This window comes from Lacerta agilis, chromosome 7 (genome assembly GCF_009819535.1).
Source record: "Lacerta agilis isolate rLacAgi1 chromosome 7, rLacAgi1.pri, whole genome shotgun sequence".
NCBI classification, from domain to species: domain Eukaryota; kingdom Metazoa; phylum Chordata; class Lepidosauria; order Squamata; family Lacertidae; genus Lacerta; species Lacerta agilis.
Genome location: NC_046318.1, coordinates 77,514,546 through 77,536,563, shown reverse-complemented (window position 1 = coordinate 77,536,563; position 22,018 = coordinate 77,514,546). Strand labels below are relative to the sequence as shown.

Sequence of the window (22,018 nt, the reverse complement as noted above, 5' to 3'; positions counted from 1 at the left end):
TCACCAGATTACGAGTCTACCACTCTTAACCACTACACCACACTGGTTTTGGCATAGAAACTACTTTGGTCACCTGGTATGATGATCTCTGGAGAGAGACAGGGGAAATGTCTTCGTTGATTTCTCCCAACTTCTCTGTGGCTTTTGAGTTACACTTCATTCTGTGTATTACAGCCTAAGCCCATTGGAACGGTTCTTCACTCTGGGAAATGTGGAATGTATAGTACACACTTCGCTCTCGTGTGCAATGTTCATACAGTCACAACTGTCTTTAAGTTGTGCATACTATATATATTTTGGCATGTATTTTTCTCTGGCTGATTCTTCAGGACCAGATTTATTACGGCCCGTGCTTTTGAGGAAGCGTCACACTTTCTCTCCTGAAATGTGGTACAGTATTTCCTCAAAATTGCTCATTTCTTTTTAAAACAAAACAAAACAGAATGTTAGTTGTAAGTAACCCCATTCAAGTCACTGGAAGAAAAAACAGCTATTAATGGAACCTATAATGCAATATTAAGCATGTTTACCCAGAAGCAAGTTTCACTACCCAGTGTCAGTATACTGGAGTAAAGTCTAGCACACTGATTTCAGCTACTGCTCATTTAAGGTTACATGAGAAAATAAAGGTTACTGTCTGCCAAGAAGATAGGAAATTGACCAAATTCCTAGAAAATATCCCAAAATCCCTTAAAACAAACAGAAATAGGAGCGGGACTCTTGCTCAGGAAGCATGGAAGGCAGATGGAGGTGGCATTCCTGACATATTCCAGTGCATATTTCTTCTATACAACACCATGTCTGCTTTTTTTTTATTAGGACCTTATTCTGCTTACGGCAGGAGATGCAGCTATTCATTTCTCTTGACATCCATCTGTTTTTACACTCAAGTACCTCATTAAGATAAATCTGTTCACTATTTCTCATCCCAGCTGATCTTTCCTTTTCCCTTTTCTCTCATCTTGCTCTTAAGATCATTCGCTTGAATGTGGGGGCGGCAGTTTTAGTGCATTATATATAATTTGAATCCCATTCTACTGTTATTGCTAAACTTCTAGATTTTGTTCCTTTTGGAGCATGATTAACAAAATGCTGCTCTAATCCAAAAAGTGGGTTTCTGCCTTGCCTCCAACCAGGTATCTGCCATTTCTCTTCAAATTTTCTTGCATGTCCAACCTGAGCATGAGTGCATTCTAAATTGAAAACATTCCTTCTGCATTTTGCAAAGGGGCAGTTCTTAATAGAATATAAAGGGTCAACAGTACTGCAGTACAGTGAAGAAGATGCTTAAAATGAGGAACTTTGAGTACTGCTGAAGAGGGAAGAATGTCTTAAACACTAGGCGATGCCATGTGGATTTTGCCTTCAGTCTTCAAAACGTCTTGACCTCTTCTGAAAATATTTGATAATGTTATTTTTACTTCGTTGAGCCAACACAGATTTTGCTTGTTAACTGGTTTGCAGAGAAATGACTGGCTGGAAGCCGAGGTGTTACAGTATGATTCTAAGCATGCTTCCCACTGCTTTCAAAAGTGTGTCTTCTAATACATGTAGTCCCTGGTGGCTGTTTTAATGCAATACATTAAAATGAGCAAGGGCTATTGTATTTGGAAGTGTTATTTACTAAGCTGTAGACAGGGCTATTTCCCCTGCAAGATACAGGGAAATCCCTACCATAATATACCCCATTGCTCAGATATCAAGCCCATTTCCCCTCTTATGGGACATAAATAAGCTTCTAGCCCCATTTTCTTGACAGATTTTATTTATAAATCAGCTTTAAGCAGAATTGTCACTTGATGAATCCAATATGCAAGTAATTTCTTTTTGCTCTCCTGGTAGCATAATCTCCTGACCTATGCTGGGAGAGCCACAAAGACTCTTGATGTCATACTAATTTAGAAACGCAGGGGAATGGGTTCCCTCCCATCCCTTGTATAACATTGGAAAACCCTGTCCTTCCCCTAGAGGGGGTGGGTAGAATAAAAGTGAAAGGAAAAAAATGGCTGGCTATTAATGATGTGTTTGCCCCTTGAGCAAGGAGCATATTCTGTTTTTACTTTAGATGATGCAGGTGTGTCACAGCAGCCATTCTTACAGCCTGCTCTTCTACTAAAAGTGCCCAGAAGGTGGTGCACAACATACTCATAAAAACACGTTATGTAACCTCTGAAAGTCTAGCAAACAGTTTCTAAAAGCAATAACAAAGAATATGCTGTATAGTTAACACTTGGTGGGGGGGGGGGGACCTAACAGTAAAAAGATTCAGGTAGGTAGCCGTGTTGGTCTGACACAGTTGAAATATATAAAAAATAAATAAAATTGTCCAGTAGCACCTTAGAGACCAACTAAGTTTGTTCTTGGCATAAGCTTTCGTGTGCATGCCCACTTCTTCAGTAAAAAGATGTTAACACAGAAATGAAACTAGTGTTGCCTATTAAAATCCTGACAAAACAAAGAGCGCCTTCAGTTTCTGTTAAAAGACACATAAAAAGCAAGCTGGACATGTTGACAGCAGAAGAGTTGTGACAGCATCTTAGAAAAGGCCACATCCTTGGTGCTTTAGGAATGACCAGAGGTGGCTCTGAGAACAGGTAACCTGGCCCAGAGTTAAGGGCTTTTAAGCGTATATAACTCTAAACCACAGAGCCTAGGGCTTGCTGATCAGAAGGTTGGCAGTTCGAATCCCCACGACGGGGTGTGCTCCCGTTGTTCACTCCCAGCTCCTGCCCACTTGACAAAAGTATGCCAAGTGCAAGTAGATAAATAGGTACCGCTCCAGCGGGAAAGTAAACAGCGTTTCCATGCGCTGCTCTGGTTCGCCAGTAGAGGCTTAGTCATGCTGGCCACATGACCTGGAAGCTGTCTGCAGACAAATGCCAGCTCCCTCGGCCTAGAGCGAGATGAGTGCAGCAACCCCAGTCATCTGCGACTGGACCCAACGGTCAGGGGTACCTTTACCTTTAAACCAGTACTTTGAATTGAGCCAGAAAGGGAGTATGCCAGTGAATGCTTTAGAGACATGTTACTCCCTTTCACGTCCCCTCTTAAGAGAAATCAGCTGCCCTTATTCTGTATGTTAAGTCTGCAAGCTGCGCATATTCCGTCATCTTAAATTGCTGTTCTTCTTTAGTTGCAGATTAAACATATAGAATAAGAGAACAAGAAGAACGTATGTTTAAAGATTGGAAAACGTTTATTGAATATATGGGGGGGGAATTGTGTACATCTGAAAACACTGGCAGTTTTAAGATAAATTCCAACAGTGTAATTAAGTTTTGATGGATGCAGTAATGGAATACCGAATGGTTAAGATTTTGTAAAATATGCAGGGATTTATAATCAAAATCAACCATGGAAAGAGAAGAAAGGAAGTCATTGATATTTTAAGGTTCTTGAAATGAGTATTTTTAATTGTAAAACAGAAAATTTAATAAAAATTATGGAGAAAACAGCTGGCTGTGGCAGCATGTAGACTAACGTATACAATAGATTTAGATCTGGTACAGCAAGACCGACGTCTACTACAACGGCCAGGAACGTAGGACTCTTACTAATAAAAAGGTCGCAGGCCAGGAGCAACGCATGCGCCTTAAGCAGGGTGGGAGGGGCTGGGGCAGTCCAATAAGAGGAGGGGGAGCTCGCGCGCGCCGTCCAACGGCTGCTCAGGCCCGCCCGGGCGCGTGCCCGGACCTGCCCAACGGGGGAGCGTTTCACACACACCCCGCCCGCGCGCCTCCCGCTACGTCACTCGAGGAAGACGAAGGAAGCCGCCATGTCGGACGCGGCAGATTCGCCATAACCTTTTCCTTGCCGGGGCCTGCGCGCCGCCGTTTTAATAATAATAATAACAGCTTCAAAATGCATAGATACGTATTTATTTATTTATTAACAAAATGTTAGCGCCCCTCGGTATCAGACGAATTTGAAAGGATATGGCAGCGGCGATTCTCCTGAGGGGACGAAAGTGCTAGTTCTTCCTTTTATTTTTTTTAATTCTACAGTTTTTATTACCACCCCTCACCCTCATATCCGGCCATGGAGGCTCCGTCGGCAGGTGAGTGCGGGCGCCGAGGGGGGCCCTTTATAATGTATATGGAAATCTCGTCTAGGCGGCGGAGGGATTCCGCCCCCGCGCGGGGCCTGACGGGACGTGGCGCGAGAGTCCCGAGCGGGTGGCGTCGTCACCGGCACTTCCGGTTTAGTTAGTGGGCGGGCATGGCGTCGGCCGCGTCGGGACCGGAAGTGGGCGTTTGCGCTTGCGCGCGCGGCTGGCTTGTCATCTCGGTGCGCAAACTCGCCTGGTTGGCTGTGTTTCCTCAGGGCGGAGAAAGCGACTTTTTTGTTAAGGACGCGAGGAGAGCGAAGCTGCCCGATATCCTCCTCTCACAGTGGAAGCGCCACAACCCCTTAATCTCACTGTAAACATGTGGTACAGTGACAATAAAGTATTTCTATTTTATTTTTCGCCGTAGGAATCCAGAGGGTCATCTAGCCGGGCCCACCTATATTCCGCCCAGGCATGGGTCTCGAACCCACGACCCTTGGGGTTTGAGAGTCTCGTGCTCTACCTATTGAGCTATCCAGCCGCCGAGGCCTTGGAACGGGAAACCTCGTTAATGGATCAGAGAATCCTAACTGGCACCGAGTGAAGGAAGCGCTGCTTTTTATCTGCCCCAAACTGTCCCATTGAAAACCTTAACCAAAGCTGCCCATCCTGCTTTTAAATGCCCCACAAGTTCAAAGGGGGAGATAAAGAAAAGAAGCTCATTTCCACTTTTCCTAGACCAGTAGTTCTATGCCCTATGGGCCACATTTTCAGAATAAAAATTTGCTCGCACCCCACCTTATTTTTTTTATTGATAAGAAACACATTGGAAAGCAAAAGCAAAAACTAGCAGTGCTGAATTTATAACGTAGAATAATCATGGGGCATCCAGAATGTATAAAACAATGCATCTGCTTACTCAGGAGTTTCATGCTTCATGTCCTCGCATTTTGAAAAAGCTTTAGCCAGCTTTTGCCGTTGAAGTTGATTTGTTGTGGATCGTTACGTATAACAGGGATCTAAACCTTTTTTTTCTAAGCCAGTGCCTAACTTCTGAGTTGTCACACTGGGGGTTATTCTCAAAATTATCTGGATTCCTAGATAGTATATCTCTACTAAAATGAGTTCTTGCACAGGCAAATAGTCAGATTCCATTTAAGATGCAGTCCTACACACGCTTACCTGGGAGTAAGTACAGGATTAGTAAGTGGGGCATTCTTCTGAGTAACTGTGGGGTAGCTCTGTTGGTAGAACATGAAACTCTTAATCTTGGAGTCATGGGTTTGAGCCCCAAGTTGAGCAAAATATTTCTGCATTGCAGGGGGTTGAGCTAGATGGCCTTTGTGGTCCCTTCCAACTCTAAAATTCTATGATTCTGTCTGTCCATGGCTTTCTTTCCATAAGCCTTCAGTGCATGTGGTAAAGACATGCAAGGCTTCAAATCAGGAAGACCTACTAGGCACCCTTTTGAGTACTTGGCACCTCGAGCTTTAGAAGTCTAGAAATTGCAAATTGCCATTCCTATGTATGTGGAACAGTTCCAATAGAACTTATGTTCATGATGCCTCTGTTCTCCTTGCATTTCTGCTATAGCATTTTCCTGTTCGATCTCCTGGGTTTGCTGCCATTTCCAGCACCCGATCCTAGCCTGTTGCCTTATGTGCTTTGGGGATGACTTTTGTAACTACCAATAAACTGTTGCTGCAAGTTCTTTTTTTTTTGAATTGTCCTCTTTTTGTTCCACCTCCTCATGAAAAAAAAAATGACGAAAGACTTCTGAAGGAGATGTTTTGTCAGTGGTGCTGAAAATATTTCTGCCCCCCTTCCTTCTCTCCCCCCCCCAATTTGGATCAGCCCTCCTTGGAGTAACATTTGCAAGCGTGCCTCTGGTCTTGAGCTCTGCGTTGCAGCTGCTGCAAGCGGCTGCTAGAGGTTGCTGTTTGCACGCAGAACGAGGCTCTTTCAAACTCGGTAGCTGGATGCCAGGCTTAACTTGCTAGCTGTTGGCTTAATAATCAGGGTTGCCGGCCGATTAAATAATTTTTTGCTGCTTGATTGGATAAAAGGCAGGCGATTAATTAATTGCAGTTAAGTAAAATCCGCATTATGTCCAAAACGAAAGGTGCGTGCCTTTTTGAGATTTTTGACGTTTTCTTCAGCAGTTTTTCATGGCCAATGAAGTACAAGGCTCTTCATCACAGGGGGTGTATCCTTGAGTATAAAATACTCCCTGTTTCAGATGTTGCAGGTGTAGGGAACCTTTATCAGCCAGAGGAGAGAGAAATGGAAAGAGCAGAGCAGAGCAGCCTTAAAAGAGGGGTGGGAAGGCGGGGGCCTTCAGTCCTTGCAACTGCCTCATTGGGGCAAGACTTACTGGGAAGAGTTTTTGGGATCATTAGGCCTGCGCTGCTTTGGTTTCTTTGAATAGTTAACTGCACCGGCACAATGCTTCTTATTGCTCTTGGCACTCTCCCCCCTCCAAATAACATCACAGCGGCACCCAGTATTTAAAACAGCAGAAATAAATAAAAGCAATTGAAAGCTATCAATAAAAGAGTTAAGAAATAACAAAGCGGCTATAAAATAACCATAAAATCTTAGCTGCAGCAGCGGAAATCAATTTCTCGTTCAACGCCTGTGCAAATAGCCGCTCTCTAAACTAGGTGCCAGGTGAGTAGCCTCAAGGAAAGGCCTTTTGCTTTGTCCTCAGCTGCCTTACCAATGGGGGGGGGCTGGGGCTGGTGGCAGGGGCAAGGGAGTTAGCTCTGCCATTGTCTGAAGCAGGCATATGCAAACTCGGCCCTCCAGATGTTTTGGGACTGCAATCCCCATCATTGGTCCTGCTAGCTAGGGATCATGGGAGTTGTAGGCCAAAAACATCTGGAGGGCCGAGTTTGCCTATGCCTGGTCTGGAGAGTCCGATGGACAGAAGGCTGAAAGTGTGGCTCCATCTATTATTAGTGATGCTTCTAATTATCCTTAGGTCTGAGGGTGGGTCACAACAATGCAACCGAAACCAAACAGGAATCATACATCCAGGCAGAAGGAGGGCACCCTGTTTTGGTCCTAGAAGAAGGAGAGGATGAGGTGCTGTCTTCATGCCAACCACTCTTAAGCATTGTTCTGATCCCTGATGGCAGAGTGTTGCTTGGTGTAGCAGAGGGAGTCTCTGAGGTTTTGCCCCACAGTTTGAGAACCGAGGTACAGCTTTGTGTGAAGCCAGGAGCCCAGTCTATTTCCTCCTGCTGTGGAATGCAGCACTTGCAAGAAGAACAGGGCATTGTAAGGAAACTTAACAGTGAGATTCTACATGTTTACTCAGAAGGAAGTCTCACTGCATCCAGTGGTGCTTACTCCTTACTAAGAATGTTTAGAATTGCAGCCCTAGGAGGGTGCAGTTTGACTGATATAGTGACAACAATTGATTATTTTTTTATTTTCGCAATGCTTTTGTGTCAAATAAACTGGTCCTGAAATGAATTAGGATTTAGGTTGGTAGGAGAAGTTTGTGTGCAGCAAGCTGAATAATTCCACCGTTGTTCTGCTCATGGTGTACCTGCATACTTAGCCGATTAACAGCTTCTTTGATTCTCTGCATATTTTATTCATTGTCTAATTAATTGCTCTGTTGACTTCCCCTCCTAGTTAATTACCCACTGCCTCCTCATCAATTCCATTCATGCTTAATTTGGAATATTGTTTATTTGATTCTTTGCCCTTAAGTGGCTGTTTCTGTTATTGTCCTGTTGATTCCCGGCCTAATTATCAACTGATTTATCAATTACCCGTTGCATATTTGTTCAGCTGCTACAGGGATCGGCGGCAGCCTTATTATTATTAGTAATTATTTATACAGTGTGCTGTGTGATTTCCCTCTGCAGTTCCATTCAACCAATATGAGAAGCTGTTCATTATCATTCTGACTTTACGGGCAGGGAATCGGTTTGCAGGCGTGAAGTTCACTCAACTAAACCACAGTACATTATAGCACCCAACTTCTTGGCACTTGTAAGATAAGTGTTGCTAAATCTGAGCTAGGTAGCTCAGATCTGCAAGCTTTCTTCTTCATCATCTTCTGCAAAAAAGACTATCTTGAGAATAAACAGAATAGAATAAAATCCTTCAAAGCATGCATGAGGATCACTTGCCCCCACAGATAAACCCCAGCATGGTCCAAGGATCAGGATTGATGGAGTTTAATGGCTTCGGCCCTGTATACCTGAAGGAGGATCTCCACTCCAATTATCCAACCTGGACACTGAGGTCCAACTCTGAGTGCCTGCTGGTGTTTCTCTCATTGCAAGAAGTAAAGTTACAGGGAACCAGGCACAGGGTCTCCTTGGTAGTGGCGCCTGAGCTGTAGAATGCCCTCCTCTTAGATGTCAGAGAGATAAACAATTATATGACTTCCCAAAGACATCTGAAGGCAGCCCTGTACAGGGAAGTTTTTAATGTTTGGTGTTTTACTGTGGTTTTATAATTTGTTGGAAGCCTGCCAGAGTGGCTGGGGCAACCCCGTCAGATCGGCGGCATAATAAATAAATAAATTAATATCTGGAAGGCCACATGTTCTTTTGTTTATGGTTTAATTTTAAGGATGCCTGATTGTAGAATATGTGAGTACAGCATACCAAGTGTGGAAAGTAAAACTTGTATTTTGTTCCTTGAGGTAGAACAGAAAGCGGTTGACTCCACCAAGTCAACGCTGCAGTATCCCAAGGCCAGCAGAGCTATTTTGCTACCCAAGCAGATGATTCCACAATCATATCACCCTGGCAGTAAAAATACAATAATAATGAAGGGTGACATCCAGTGTTGTGTGATCAAGGTTTGTTCTTGTGCAGCAGCGCCTCCGTCTTTCCTGGCTGCAGTCCCTCACATGCTCCTAAAATCTGTTCTACGGTGTTGGGGGGGCGGTTCTTTCTGGAGCAGATTTTGGGTGTGGATGGAGCTACAGGAAGAAGGAAAGTCCCATTGCACAGGGAGAAATCTGTAGTGCAAGTGGGCAGTCATAATCGGGTAGCGAACTAACTAACTAACTAACTGCTTGTTTTTCTTGTTGCCCAAATTCAGCCACTTGAGGCACGTGCCACACACTGCCTAACAGTAAGGCCGATCCAGAAAGCATATTCTTTCCCTTGCCATCATAGAGAAATAAGAGCCAAAAGAGCGTAGACGACGCTCATGATCCAATAGCATGAGGCAACCAACTTTTATGTGTTCCGTGGGCATAGCATAATGTGAATTGTGCATGGTGTAGTGAAATACTGAATTTCAACTGCTCTGGGAGGTGCTGCTAACCTACAGGAAGGGTACAAATGCACACTCCAGCAAGGTGCACCATGTGCCAATGGTTAATCTAGATACTGTTCCTTTTTATTCCTTTCTATTGGCAATAGGCTGCTCTCCAGGGCACCCTGCATGCCTCCAAGTCCCACTGTTAGGGAACTTTGAGTGCAAGCAGAGTGACAGTGAAAAACTTTGGGCTTGTACTTTTTGTTAGGATTTTTATATATCCTCTGCTGCTTCAGCAGGACTGTTGTGATTAGTGTAAATCACATGAGTGCCTGAGAGAGTGTGGGAACAGAAGTCTGTCTTATCTCTTCCGTCGAAGTGTTGTTATTGTATGTTTTAGTTTCACTTCTGTCGTGTCGCAGTTTGTACTCTTGTTCGGAGAACACAGACGTGATTATGGAGTCTCTGTATATAGACTGTAAATAAAGTAGTTTAGAGCTACAGATGAGTCTTTCTTCTTGCAGCGTGATGCTAGAAGACCTGTGTGCTCTTTTCATAAGGAAAGGGTCACAGATTACTGGTGCTCTGGACTGAAGGGATGTTCCATTCAGAGAGGGTTACCAGGAGGACGCTCAGGAGTCTTGGGGAGTTCACCGCCTCCCCAGAGTGTTTTCCCAACACTTCTTTGGGGGTGGGGTGGGGGATAGCAACAATCAAACCAAATTAACAACAGAAGAGATCTTGACTTGAATAATTTCATGGGTTTCCTTTTTCAGATTAACTGTTAAAATGGAAAAAGAAGTTAATAACCCACTTAATTTATGTTATATTTTCCAGGAAACAGATCCATCTTTATGTGCAAGCTCTGTAACTTATTTTCCCCGAACCAGTCACAACTGCTGTCTCATGTCTCCGAGAAGCATTCCGAAGAAGGGATAAAGGTGGATGACATCGTTATTCCTCTCAGACCTCTTACGACGCCGGCAAATCTAAATAAAAATGGAGAAGGTACCGCCAGAAGTTGGCAAGGATGCAAATAATTATTACCGCTGTTCTTTGTGTTATGTTAAATTTATAAAATTGCTTCAGCCTCAGAAACGACCAGATCCTCTGCTTAATTCATGACAGCAGGAAAGTCTTTTGCCTAATTCATGAACGCTTCCAACTGCAGTGATTAAATGTCTCTGCATAAGGCATGGAAAGCTTTGATGGTTTCATGAGTCTGCCAAAGGATTTGTTTGTTTCATGAATTATAATATTTGCTTAATGTTTGCAACTTCTTATGTTGAGCTATCCCCCTTCCTTTTCTAAAAGAAAAGAAGCCTTAATTAAGGAACTTTACAGACTCAGCTTTGTGTGTGTATGTGCATGAAACCCCAAACAGCTGCACTAACTCTTTTGCACCCCTGTTCACGAACAAGCATGCACCCAATCCATTACCTTTCATTCGCATTCATCCCACAATCCCCCAACACCCCGTTATCCTGCTTTCTCTCCCCACCCCAAGACTTTCCTTTTCCTGCTACCTCTTCTTTTCCCTTCCTTGGTGTCCCAGCCACAGAAAATGTCATTCGGGATGATGCTGCAGGTGCCACACTCCTTGCTGGGGACTACAAGCTCTCTGCCACCTGATCACCTCTCCTTGTTCCCTTCACAGTTGCGGCTGAATCATCCTCCCATACAGCCTGCAGCAATCATGGCATCACAACCACGAAGAGATCAGGTGGTTGGGAGGCCAGATGCTGGGATTTGGGCATCTTTCCAGAGGATGCTCTAACTCATTGATGGCCAAACTTGGCCCTCCAGCTTTGTTGGAACAACAATACCTGAAGGAGCGTCTCCACCCCCATCGTTCTGCCCGGACACTGAAGCCCAGTGCCGAAGGCCTTCTGGCGGTTCCCTCACTACGAGAAGCCAAATTACAGGGAACCAGGCAGAGGGCCTTCTCAGTAGTGGCACCCGCCTGTGGAACGCCCTCCCACCAGATGTCAAGGAGAAAAACAACTACCAGACGTTTAGAAGACATCTGAAGGCAGCCCTGTTTAGGGAAGCTTTTAATATTTAATATATTATTGCATTTAATATTCTGTTGGAAGCCCCCCAGAGTGGCTGGGGAAACCCAGCCAGATGGGCGGGGTATAAATAATAAATTATTGTTATCATCATCATCATCATGATGAGGAGGAATTAAAGAACCTTTTAATGAGGGTGAAAGAGAAGAACGCAAAATATGGTCTGAAGCTCAACATCAAAAAAACTAAGATCATGGCCCCTGGTCCCATCACCTCCTGGCAAATAGAAGGGGAAGAAATGGAGGCAGTGAGAGATTTCACTTTCTTGGGCTCCATGATCACTGCATGGTGTTAGTCACGAAATTAGAAGACTCCTGCTTCTTGGGAGAAAAGCAATGACAAACCTAGACAGCATCTTAAAAAACAGAGACATCACCTTGCCGACAAAGGTCCGTATAGTTAAAGCTATGGTTTTCCCATCTTAATGTATGGAAGTGAGAGCTGGACCATAAAGAAGGCTGATCGCCGAAGAATTGATGCTTTTGAATTATGGTGCTGGAGGAGACTCTTGAGAGTCCCATGGACTGCAAGAAGATCAAACCTATCCATTCTTAAGGAAATCAGCCCTGAGTGCTCACTGGAAGGGCAGATCCTGAAGTTGAGGCTCCAATACTTTGGCCACCTCATGAGAAGAGAAGACTCCCTGGAAAAGACCCTGATGTTGGGAAAGATGGAGGGCACAAGGAGAAGGGGACGACAGAGGATGAGATGGTTGGACAGTGTTCTCGAAGCGACTGGCATGAGTTTGGCCAAACTGCGGGAGGCAGTGGAGGATAGGGGTGCCTGGCGTGCTCTGGTCCATGTGGTCACGAAGAGTCGGACACGACTGAACAACAACATCATCATCATCCCTGACCAATGGTCCTGTTAGCTAGGGATGATGGGAGTTCTAGTCCAAAAACAGCTGGAGGGCCAAGTTTGGCCATCACTGCGTTTGCACTCCATGGTTGAGTGTCACACATGAGCCTGCCTGCCTGCTGGCCAGTCATAGTAGTAGCTGGATTGCTGAATGCCAAGCGAATCAAGAGCAGTAATGGGAGGCTACCTTCTGCAGGTCTTGAATTGTTTGGGTGTGTCCAGATGAGAAGTCGGTGTCTCCACACAGACTTCAGCCCCCGTAATGTGGGTGCCATTATATCTGCTGCTTGGCGGCCATTACAGGGGATAAACCAAACTCCCATCTGGCAAGGAGACAGCACTGCAGCTGTAACATCTAGCACGGCTCACAATGTGGCATGATGCCTCCTGTGAACGTCACCACTAGAAATAAACGGCAGCAACGTGGAGGCTTTCTTTGTGATGGTAGCTTTCACATTCAAGCGGCAGGAGTTGTGGCCGTGGCTCATTTACTTGATGACCGACACATCTTTTTGAAAGCTGTACTTTGTGCCTAACAACCAATGAGAAGGAAAATTCAGGCTTTTTTTTTTTTGGAAAGTCACCAGTGCAACAAAATAAAAATAAAACTCTTCAGTCATTTGACGAGCTGATTGCCTGGATGTTATATTGTTATTTGCCAAAAGAAAAAAAAATCTCTCCCCATGATTAATTTCAGATAATAGCTCTCTTTTTATGCAAAGGCAGAACAAGGACTATTCATAATTTATAATGGAAAATTAACACTGGTGCTATTAAGCAAAAACAAAAAAACAACAACTTTGCTGATGACGACGTCAACTCCACCAACTAAATAGAGTGACAATTTCAACTTCTCTTCATTTTTAAGAACAACATTGCCCCTGATGATAAAGGATTTCAGGCTTGAAGTCATCATGAAGGCTTTCTAAGCCCAGTTTGGAAACTGGATTTTACAAAAGTTACCAGCTAAGCCATCTGTGGCCTAGAAAAAGCGGGAAGGACCCACATTTGCAAAGCTGTTCTGCTCAGTCGTCCAGAGGCAGTTCTTTCTTGGCACAGACAATCTGGGTTGTTGTTTTTTTGGTTTTTACACACCTGCATTATTGTATAAATGATAACAAGGCTCAGGGGTCAATGTACTGGAAGAAGCATCTGTTATTGCTTATTGTTGATTTTGGGTGATATCCAATGTTACTCAGACTTGGAGCCAACCCATTTAAGTAGTTTAATTTCTGTTATTTTAGTGGTTGGACTCTTGATGTGACTAACAATTGATATAGGCCTTTAATTATTTTATATTGCATTTTTTAATATTGTCTTGTTTATATGTCAACCAGGATGGCTATAATAAATCAAATTAAAAGTGTTGGTGCTGACCTTTAAAGCCCTAAAGGGCCTCGGTCCAGTATACCTGAAGGAGCGTCTCCACCCCCATCGTTCTGCCCGGACACTGAGGTCCAGCTCCGAGGGCCTTCTGGCCGTTCCCTCACTACGAGAAGCCAAATTACAGGGAACCAGGCAGAGGGCCTTCTTAGTAGTGGCACCCGCCCTGTGGAACGCCCTCCCACCAGATGTCAAAGAGAAAAACAACTACCAAACTTTTAGAAGACATCTGAAGGCAGCCCTGTTTAGGGAAGCTTTTAATGTTTAATATATTATTGCATTTTAATATTTTGTTGGAAGCCGCCCATAGTGGCTGGGGAAACCCAGCCAGATGGGCGGGGTATAAATATAATAATAATAATAAAAAATTAGAAATACCTTCCAGCACATATCTAGGGCTTGATGTATAGACCAAATTCAGTTCTGTTGCTCATTGAATTAACTGGCTATTTGTTTGCATATGTGGTAATTGCAGATATGGTTATGTTAGTATGCACAATAGTATTTCTAATTTTGTTACCCTTTTCGGGCATTCTTTTTTAAAGGGAGTGGTGTCCATCTTTTGACCCCCCACACATTCATTTGGGGATTACGAGACATGTAGGCTCTGTTCTGATCTCCAGTGAACATCCAACATGTGGAGGTTGAGTGCCCCGCCCCCCAATGTCTTGGATTATTTCACTTGAGTTGTGATCTCCCTGTATGGCAAAAGCCATTGTGTGATGGGCCAGTCATTTACTGCTTGAAAATCTTACCTTCAAGCGGTGATGCCAACTTGCTTCCATAGTGTATAATTTCTTATATGATGGAAGGAAAAGAGCATGTGTAGTTTTTGCTATGGAATTTTAATATGTCGTCTTGAGCTATCTCCCCACCCATGGCGGGGAAATAATCTTCAGATCTGTCTGTGTGTTTTGTGAAGTCCTGCTGCTCGGGGTATCAAGACTTTGCGCAACCGCCATTCATTAGTTATTGTTTTTGAAGCGCTCAAAACTATCAACGTTTCTGCGGAGATAAAATCAGCAGGCTTGCCAATCTATTCCTAGATGCAAATCAGCTAGCTAAATGTTACACCTACGACCACCATCTGATAAAAGTGATTTTGTGTTGTTGTTGTTTTTTACTTTTTTAAAATGGCAACTTTGCTTTTCCCTTTGTGTATGTGTGAATAGCGGTAGGTCCATCCCCCCCCCCCCCCGACACTTTCCCCTATGTATTCGGACTCTATACCAAATAATGAATGAAGCTCAGTGCTCTAAAAATCCAAGCACATGTTAGGCACATCTCAAGGAAATAATGAAAATGTAGGGGTCCCCCCCCCCCCGCACGGTAGCCACGGTTTTGCTCTTATGCTGCAGCGACAGCATTTAATCCTCTTCCCCCCCTCTTCCCAATGCATGCCTGTTAAAGAATTTACACAATTACATAATTATTGGATGGCACTTGGATGAAAAATGTGCATTGGAGAAAGAACAGTATAAAGATTTTTCTCTCGAGGTAGTTTATTTCTCAATTTCTTTTTGAAATGTCATCTCTCTGGATATTAGTCCAGGCAGAATGTGTTTTCTCCACTTACGCATTGCTTTGAGTGGCATTTGCTGCCCCCCCCCAAGTCTAGATGACAAAAGAGCCAGTTCTCCCCAGCAGACAGGTTTCAGATTAGATTAGATGAGGGCAGTTCTTGCTCTTTTCCTATACCCAGGGGTGGGGAGGCTGAGGCCCTGGGGTCCAATGTGGCCCTACAGACCTTTCTGCTTGGACCTTGGAACTGTCCCCAGGCCAACTCCCCAATGGTCTGTCCCCCCCCCCAAATGTGGCTGGAATGTGCCTGTGAACTGCTAATGCCCCTTGGCTGGATGGAGAAGAGAGAGAAGTGGGGGACGGCGGCGGAGATATATGTGTAGAAACAAGTACACAGGGAGATTGTACATGTGTTGTTTCACCCACTTTTGGCTTTGGCCTTGCTGACCAATGGCACGTGACCTTCAAGAGGTGCCCAGAAAGGATTTCAGCTGTCGGGACTGTCAAGGTTCCCCCACCCCCGCCCTAAAAACCTAGATCTTCAAACCTCAAATGGAAAATGAGGGGACAGGTAAATGGGCTGAACAAAAGCAGTAAACTCGGGGGGGGGGGGGGTCGGAGGGATATTTTCCCTAATAAGCCCACCATGGACAGTCAAGGCAAGGCTCCATCCCTCTTGATCTCAGCCCAAGGAAGATACCTTCTGGGATAGTGGAATGGAAGACCGCAGGCCTCCCTTTGGAGACTCGCTTCCCACTATGAGACCCTAGAAATAACTGCTTTGAGAAATCCCGACCTAAAAACGAATGCTTAGTTTTTAATGTGCACAGCTTTAGAACCGGAAGTTTCCAGAGAGGTCCTTGTCTTAGTATTTTTCTCTCAAGGTCTGTCACGTGGAAGAGGGAACAAGCTTGTTTTCTCCTGTTCTGGAGAGTACGACTCGAGCCATTGGCTTCTAGTTAAAAGAAAGGAGATTCCGATTAAACATCAGGAAGAACTTTCTGACAGTAAGAGCTGTCTGACAGTGGAACAGACTCCCTCGGAAGGTGGAAGACTCTCCTTCCTTGGAGATTTTTAAGCAGAGGTTGAATGGCCATCTGACATGGATGCTTTAGCTGAGATTCCTGATGACCCTTGGGTCCCTTCCAACTCAAAAGATTCTATGATTCTATGAGTCCAGGGCTCTTTGGTGCTTAGCTCCCCTATCTCTTCGCAAAGCTGCACCTCTTGCACATAAATGCAATATCACAAGGAAGAAACTTGGTATCTTGGCAAGTGCTTGGGACACATGGCAGCCCTTTAGGGTATAATCTTGGGACTTGGGCTGGCCGACCCCACAATCCAACCACCAAACCTGTAGTACAGACATCCTCAAGCTCGGCCCTTCAGATGTTTTGAGACTACAATTCCCACCATCCCTGACCACTGGTCCTGCTAGCTAGGGCTCATGGGAGTTGTAGGCCAAAAACATCTGGAGGTCTTAGGATACTTGAATGGAGGAACAGCCTTGAGGTTAGGCATTCTTGGAACAAACTTGCCCATTACCAGTTTAGAGAACAGCGTAGGTGCTCATTAAGTCCCAGAAGAGCCACACACAGCTGCTTTAGGACTTCTTTTTAACATTTCTCCCAACAGAGCTTCTCGTAGTGAAGAGGAAAAGAGGCAGGCCGAAGGGATCGACCAAGAAATTTTACGCTGATGAAGAACTGGCAGAAAGCAGCAACTGCGCTCCAAGCGAGGGTGCTGCAGTGGGACCGGAGGAAGGAGGGGAGCTGGCGGAAATTCCTCCAGGCAACCTGGAATGCCGGAAGTGCAACCGGAAATTCTCCAATTCCCGGCAGTTACGGAAGCATATCTGCATTATTGTTAAACCCGAAGATTTGGAGGAGGAAGGTGATGCAGGTAGGTGAGCTTTCTCTTGTGCATTTCTGAAGGCATGTGCTGTGATCCACAGAAGAACAACGCGTGTGCCCATGGGGGACAGCAACATACACAAAGTTGGTGTTTTCGTTTGCTAAGTCTACCGTTGTGGCTCCTGTTGCCAGCCAGGCAAGTTGCTGTTGAATGCTAAGGATCATTTAGGATTGATTGGGCTTCTGGGCAAATTCAGGAGAACCATGGTTTTACACAGTTTGGCCCCATGGCTTCACAGCTTGACTACTGTAGGGAGGTATTGGAAGGTTAACCCTTAAATTGTATTAGATGGATGGCTTTGAAACACTTGGGCAGGGCATAATCCTTGGTTCAAAGCAGAGTTAGAAGCTCAGATATAGAAGCTAGGCACCATATGGCTCCTTAAACCAGAGTTACAGTCGCCATTTGGGGCTCAAAAGTTGTATTCTTCAAATTTTTGGTTCCTGAAATTCATTCAGATTGTGCAGATAAAAATATGACTGATAGAATTCTACAGGATGGGGTATTAGTGTGTGAAAACTGTCAAGATCCGAGGATACCCAGGCATGCGCCTCCAGGTCAGGCACCATCCTGGCACCCGGGTATCTTCACTTTGTCGCAAGTGGCCGATAGCCATGTGCAAAGTGCAGCTGGCGGATTTTGGTTCAAAGTAGGTACATCACGCCATTTATATAGGTAACTTTTTGCAACTGTGGGCTGGTTTCATTTTTAGTTAAGCACCCACATTGACTTTGCTCTTGCAAGATAATTTTGAGTACACGTGGAAATTTTCCACTAAAGTTGGTTGCCCATGTTGCTTTCCGCAGAGATTAATTTATAGGTAGCATTGGGTAGTATCTGGTGCTGTGGCATCTAAATAAAGCTGGCAGGGCTTGAAAGGAGCTTTGCGGGGGTAACGTTCTTTGTTTCCTGGTTTGTTTCATTGCTTAAGGAAGCCGTCTGGTTGCCTCATTTGTGACATGTGTCCCTTGTCTCCTCCACATGTTATTTTCAGCAGTACTCTTACACTATTCTAGCATAATTGGGATTAGTAAATGCTTTTAAACATGAACTTTATGTACATTACTGAAACTCGCTGTCCTTGACCCTACAAGCTCATTAAAACTGTAAAATGTGAGCTTGATACAGTTTCTTACATAGACTGTACTCACGGTTTTTCCAGCTGAAATTGGTTTCTGTTTTTATAGAAGAAAACAACTTTTCTGGCTGCAGGTGATGAGAAAAATAAACCAGTCCATGTCATGCAGGAAATTAATTCTTGCCACTGCCCACTGCCTGCTTTTTGATACTTATATAAAATATGACCTAGCTTGGGATAGCCAATGGCTTGGCTTCCAGATGTTGGACTACAACCCCTATCATCTTTGACTGCTGGCCATGCTGGCTGATGGGAGTTGTAGTCCATCAACACCTGGAGGCCAATCCATTGGCTATCCATGCGTTGGATCTTTTGGACAATGCCCATGGGGCATTTTCCAAGCTCTCGAGATGTTGGTTTGATTGTATTACATTGTTAACATTCTGCCTGCCAACCTTTTAAAGGCTTCAGATACTCCCTTTGGTTGAGAGAGTATATTCCCAAAGTCAGCTAGAAATGCCCACTGGGAACTGTCAAGAGCTCTGGCTTTCCATGCCTCACCCCACCCCGACCTGACCCAGAAGACGCTCTGGTTTTCATTGCCAGTTTCCCTGAGAGGGCTTCAGATTCCAACAGAACAGGGTACTCTCCAGCTCAGGAAGCGGAAGAGAACCCCCTTGAAGATGCCTATCTAAGGCAACCCATATTATCTGGTTCCAGGGCCTGAAAAATGGTTGGTTGTCTGACCAGGGTGAAGCTTAAAACAAACAGCGGAGCCCTGGGTGCCCAGGTTATTATGCACACTTGGCCAGGAATTGGAACAAATGGCCCACATAACACCAAGCCACTTTGGTCATCATTGCACACCTGGTTCAAATGTTACAAAAATAATTGTTCCCCCTCCATTTTTTTTTTAAAAAATATATATTGTGAAAATGGCAACCGTCCTGCAGAGGACTGGTAGTAAAGATTTTAAACAAAAAAAAAACCCCAGCGTTCCAATGAAGAGCAAGTTCAAAGTGCGCCAATTAAAGGACCAAACCATGTACAGCAGATTCACCAGGGAGCCCCCTCCAATTACAAATGCACGGCACACAGCGGAGGAACCAATTAGGGACGCTGAACAGAAAATATTGATGGCTTGAACAGTCTAGCTCGAAATGCTGTTGAACATACTGATTCATATGTCACTGACAGCCGCCTTCCTCAACAGTAGAGACGTGAACATCCCATAAATGGGAGTCTGAATTCAGATGCAGCATAGCATTAAATTACTTGTGCATGCCACACTGGGATTTAAATCGCATAGATCTGGATACAGGAGGTCAGTTTATTAGTTTGCCAAATCAAAGTGCCAGCTGTTCAAACTGATTGCTTAATGTTCCTTAGGAATGCAGAGCCAGAGTAAAGACTATTCATCTCAATCAGGCTGTTGCAAGGGGGAGGGGAAAAAATCCTCCAAAAAAACCCCACATTTGTTTTAGTCATTCTATTTTTTTTTTTATAAGATTTTTATTATTTTGCCATAAAACAAAACAGAAACAACATTAAACATACATAAACACAATAGAAACATAATACACAATCAACAATATAAAACATAACAATAACATACAAAAAAGAAAACTTATACAAACCTTACCAAATACCTATCTTTGTTTCTCAACTTATTTTTTTTACTTCTTGGGGGGACTTCCCCTGGTCCCTCCTCTGTCTTCAAAAACATATATGCTCTTTAGGTAGCTTCATTTCTTTTCCCATTAACTTGTGCTCAGTATCTTAATGCTCTTTAAATTTGTTTAAACCACTATACTTCTTAACTTGTATTCTATATCTTAAAACCTTCTTATACAGATAAATCTATCACATCAAAATTTTCTTCTAAACCATTGTATCTAACCTTAAACTTCTAAAGCCGATTCTTCTATATATTTCTGCTCAAATATTCAAACATTCAGTTTAACATATTTAGATAAATAGTCCTTAAATTTCTTCCAATCCTGCGACACCTTCTCCTCCCTCTGGTCTCGGATTCTGGCGGTCAGGTCTGCGAGCTCCATATACTCCATCAGCTTCGTCTGTTTTAGTCATTCTAAGTCGGAATGGGTTTGCCGTTCACCCCCAAATAGCTTGTAAATACAGATGGAAGGCAGAGGAGGAGAAGGCAAAAAGTCCAGATTGTGAGGAACTGGGTAAGGCACCCACCAACAGGGCTTTTGTGGGGCTCCTTCCCCTGCAGCTGTCATCTGGTAGGGTTACTCAATAACTTTGGCCAAAAACATCATTATTTTTATGGCAACCCTATCATCTGACCATTGTATAGATTACCCAGTACCCTCGTCTCTGCTCATGGTATCGTTCACACTCTCCAGCGGTAGTGAAGTTATACTTCCTCCCTGTACTGTTACCTATGTTAACCCCGTTTCAAATGCCATTTCCCACCTTTGCAAGCAACCTCACCGTGCCTGTTCAGTTCTTGCATTGTAGGGCCCGCCCCCCCACTCTCCTGGATCGCAAGCTGCCTGACAGTAAGAGCTGTTCGACAGTGGAATTTGCTGCCAAGGAGTGTGGTGGAGTCTCCTTCTTTGGAGGTCTTTAAGCAGAGGCTTGACAGCCATCTGTCAGGAATGCTTTGATGGTGTTTCCTGCTTGGCAGGAGGTTGGACTGGATGGCCCTTGTGGTCTCTTCCAACTCTATGATTCTATGACTGCAAAGCTTTATGAGGCTGCAAAATTGTTCCCCTCCTGCTTCCTGATTTTGGCATTTTAGAGCTCCCCTTACCCCCATGTCAAAGTGCACGAGGCACGGTAGCAAACATTTTGCAGGCTGGTTGCTTTTACAAGGAAAGAGTGGAACACCCAGGGAAGCCGCTGAGGGTGAAACTTTGCTGCGCAAGATGAGAATCCACATCTTCCTCCTTTTACCTTCTTTCTGATGTTTGCTCTTTAGGTAATGATTCTGACGTTGACCTTGACAGGAGGGAAGACGAGCGAGAAAAAACGCCCAAGAGGCAACGGCTTCAGAGAACCGAGAAGAGCCTTTCAGCAAAGGACGCAGACCAGCTCTCGGGAGCTAAGAATCCTATTATAAGTGTGGTTCTGACAGCCCACGAAGCAATTCCAGGTAACTGTTAACTGTTCACTCCTAGCAACTTTTATTTCAGGAAGCCATTAAAATAAAATGAACAGCTCCAAACATTTGCAATCTGAAGCAGACCTCATCATTCCCTTTATCTCATCATAAAGATTCACCCCCCCCCCCATGTAGCTCTTAAATTGCAGGCATCTGCATTGCTGCAATTGCAGTTCAGAATCTTGAGAATCTCTAATTTCATTTCATTTCATTTTTCTTTTGGTTATCAAGATTGCAGGGGGGGGGGAAATATTGAAGACATGGCAGAGTAGATGATTCACATCATGATTTCAATCAGCAACGGGGGGGTGGGAAACTTTTAAAATTATTGATTTAAATCAAGTTTCCCATTGATACTTTATGTTTCCTAACGAGTGGTGAAATTTGACCATCCCCTTGTCTTAAGTTATTAGCTTACATAAATATTTACATTTTCTTTCTTTCATTTAAGGATTTGTACTATTATTGCATGCTGCCATTTCTCTAAGGAGCTCCAAAGCTGTGTGTGTGAGTTTTTCACAATGTGTCTACTCGCAAAAGTGCACACACATTTTTTGTTCACCATGTGTAGCCCCAGAACTCAGCAGCCTGCAAAGATTTTACAAGCTGACATCTCATTTCAATCCTGAATCAAGCACAGTCTTAAACTTTGACCAAAAGTCTTTGGGGAAGTAGAAGGGGGCAGGGAGAAAGGCCAGCACATCACCTGCTCTTTTCTCCAGCAACGCAAGACACCATTAGGCTTTTGAGATGTAGATAAGCAAGTTCTTCCCTCC

General features: G+C 44.2%; 1 protein-coding gene across 2 annotated transcripts in view; it reads left to right on the top strand.

Moving 5' to 3' along the window:
• The first annotated feature begins 3,956 nt into the window (after positions 1–3,956).
• Positions 3,957–22,018, top strand: part of ZFAT (zinc finger and AT-hook domain containing) — a 72,040-nt gene continuing 53,978 nt past the window's right edge. Inside the window, exons 1-4 of one of the 2 annotated variants that reach the window (XM_033155890.1) lie at positions 3,957–4,057; positions 10,121–10,291; positions 16,753–17,019; positions 21,060–21,233. In XM_033155890.1, coding sequence (XP_033011781.1) covers positions 4,039–4,057; positions 10,121–10,291; positions 16,753–17,019; positions 21,060–21,233 — 631 coding nt within the window. In that variant the 5' untranslated portion in view covers positions 3,957–4,038. Of the gene's footprint in view, positions 4,058–7,226; positions 7,250–10,120; positions 10,292–16,752; positions 17,020–21,059; positions 21,234–22,018 lie in introns of those variants that run through there. The other variant, XM_033155891.1, reaches the window with a different exon arrangement.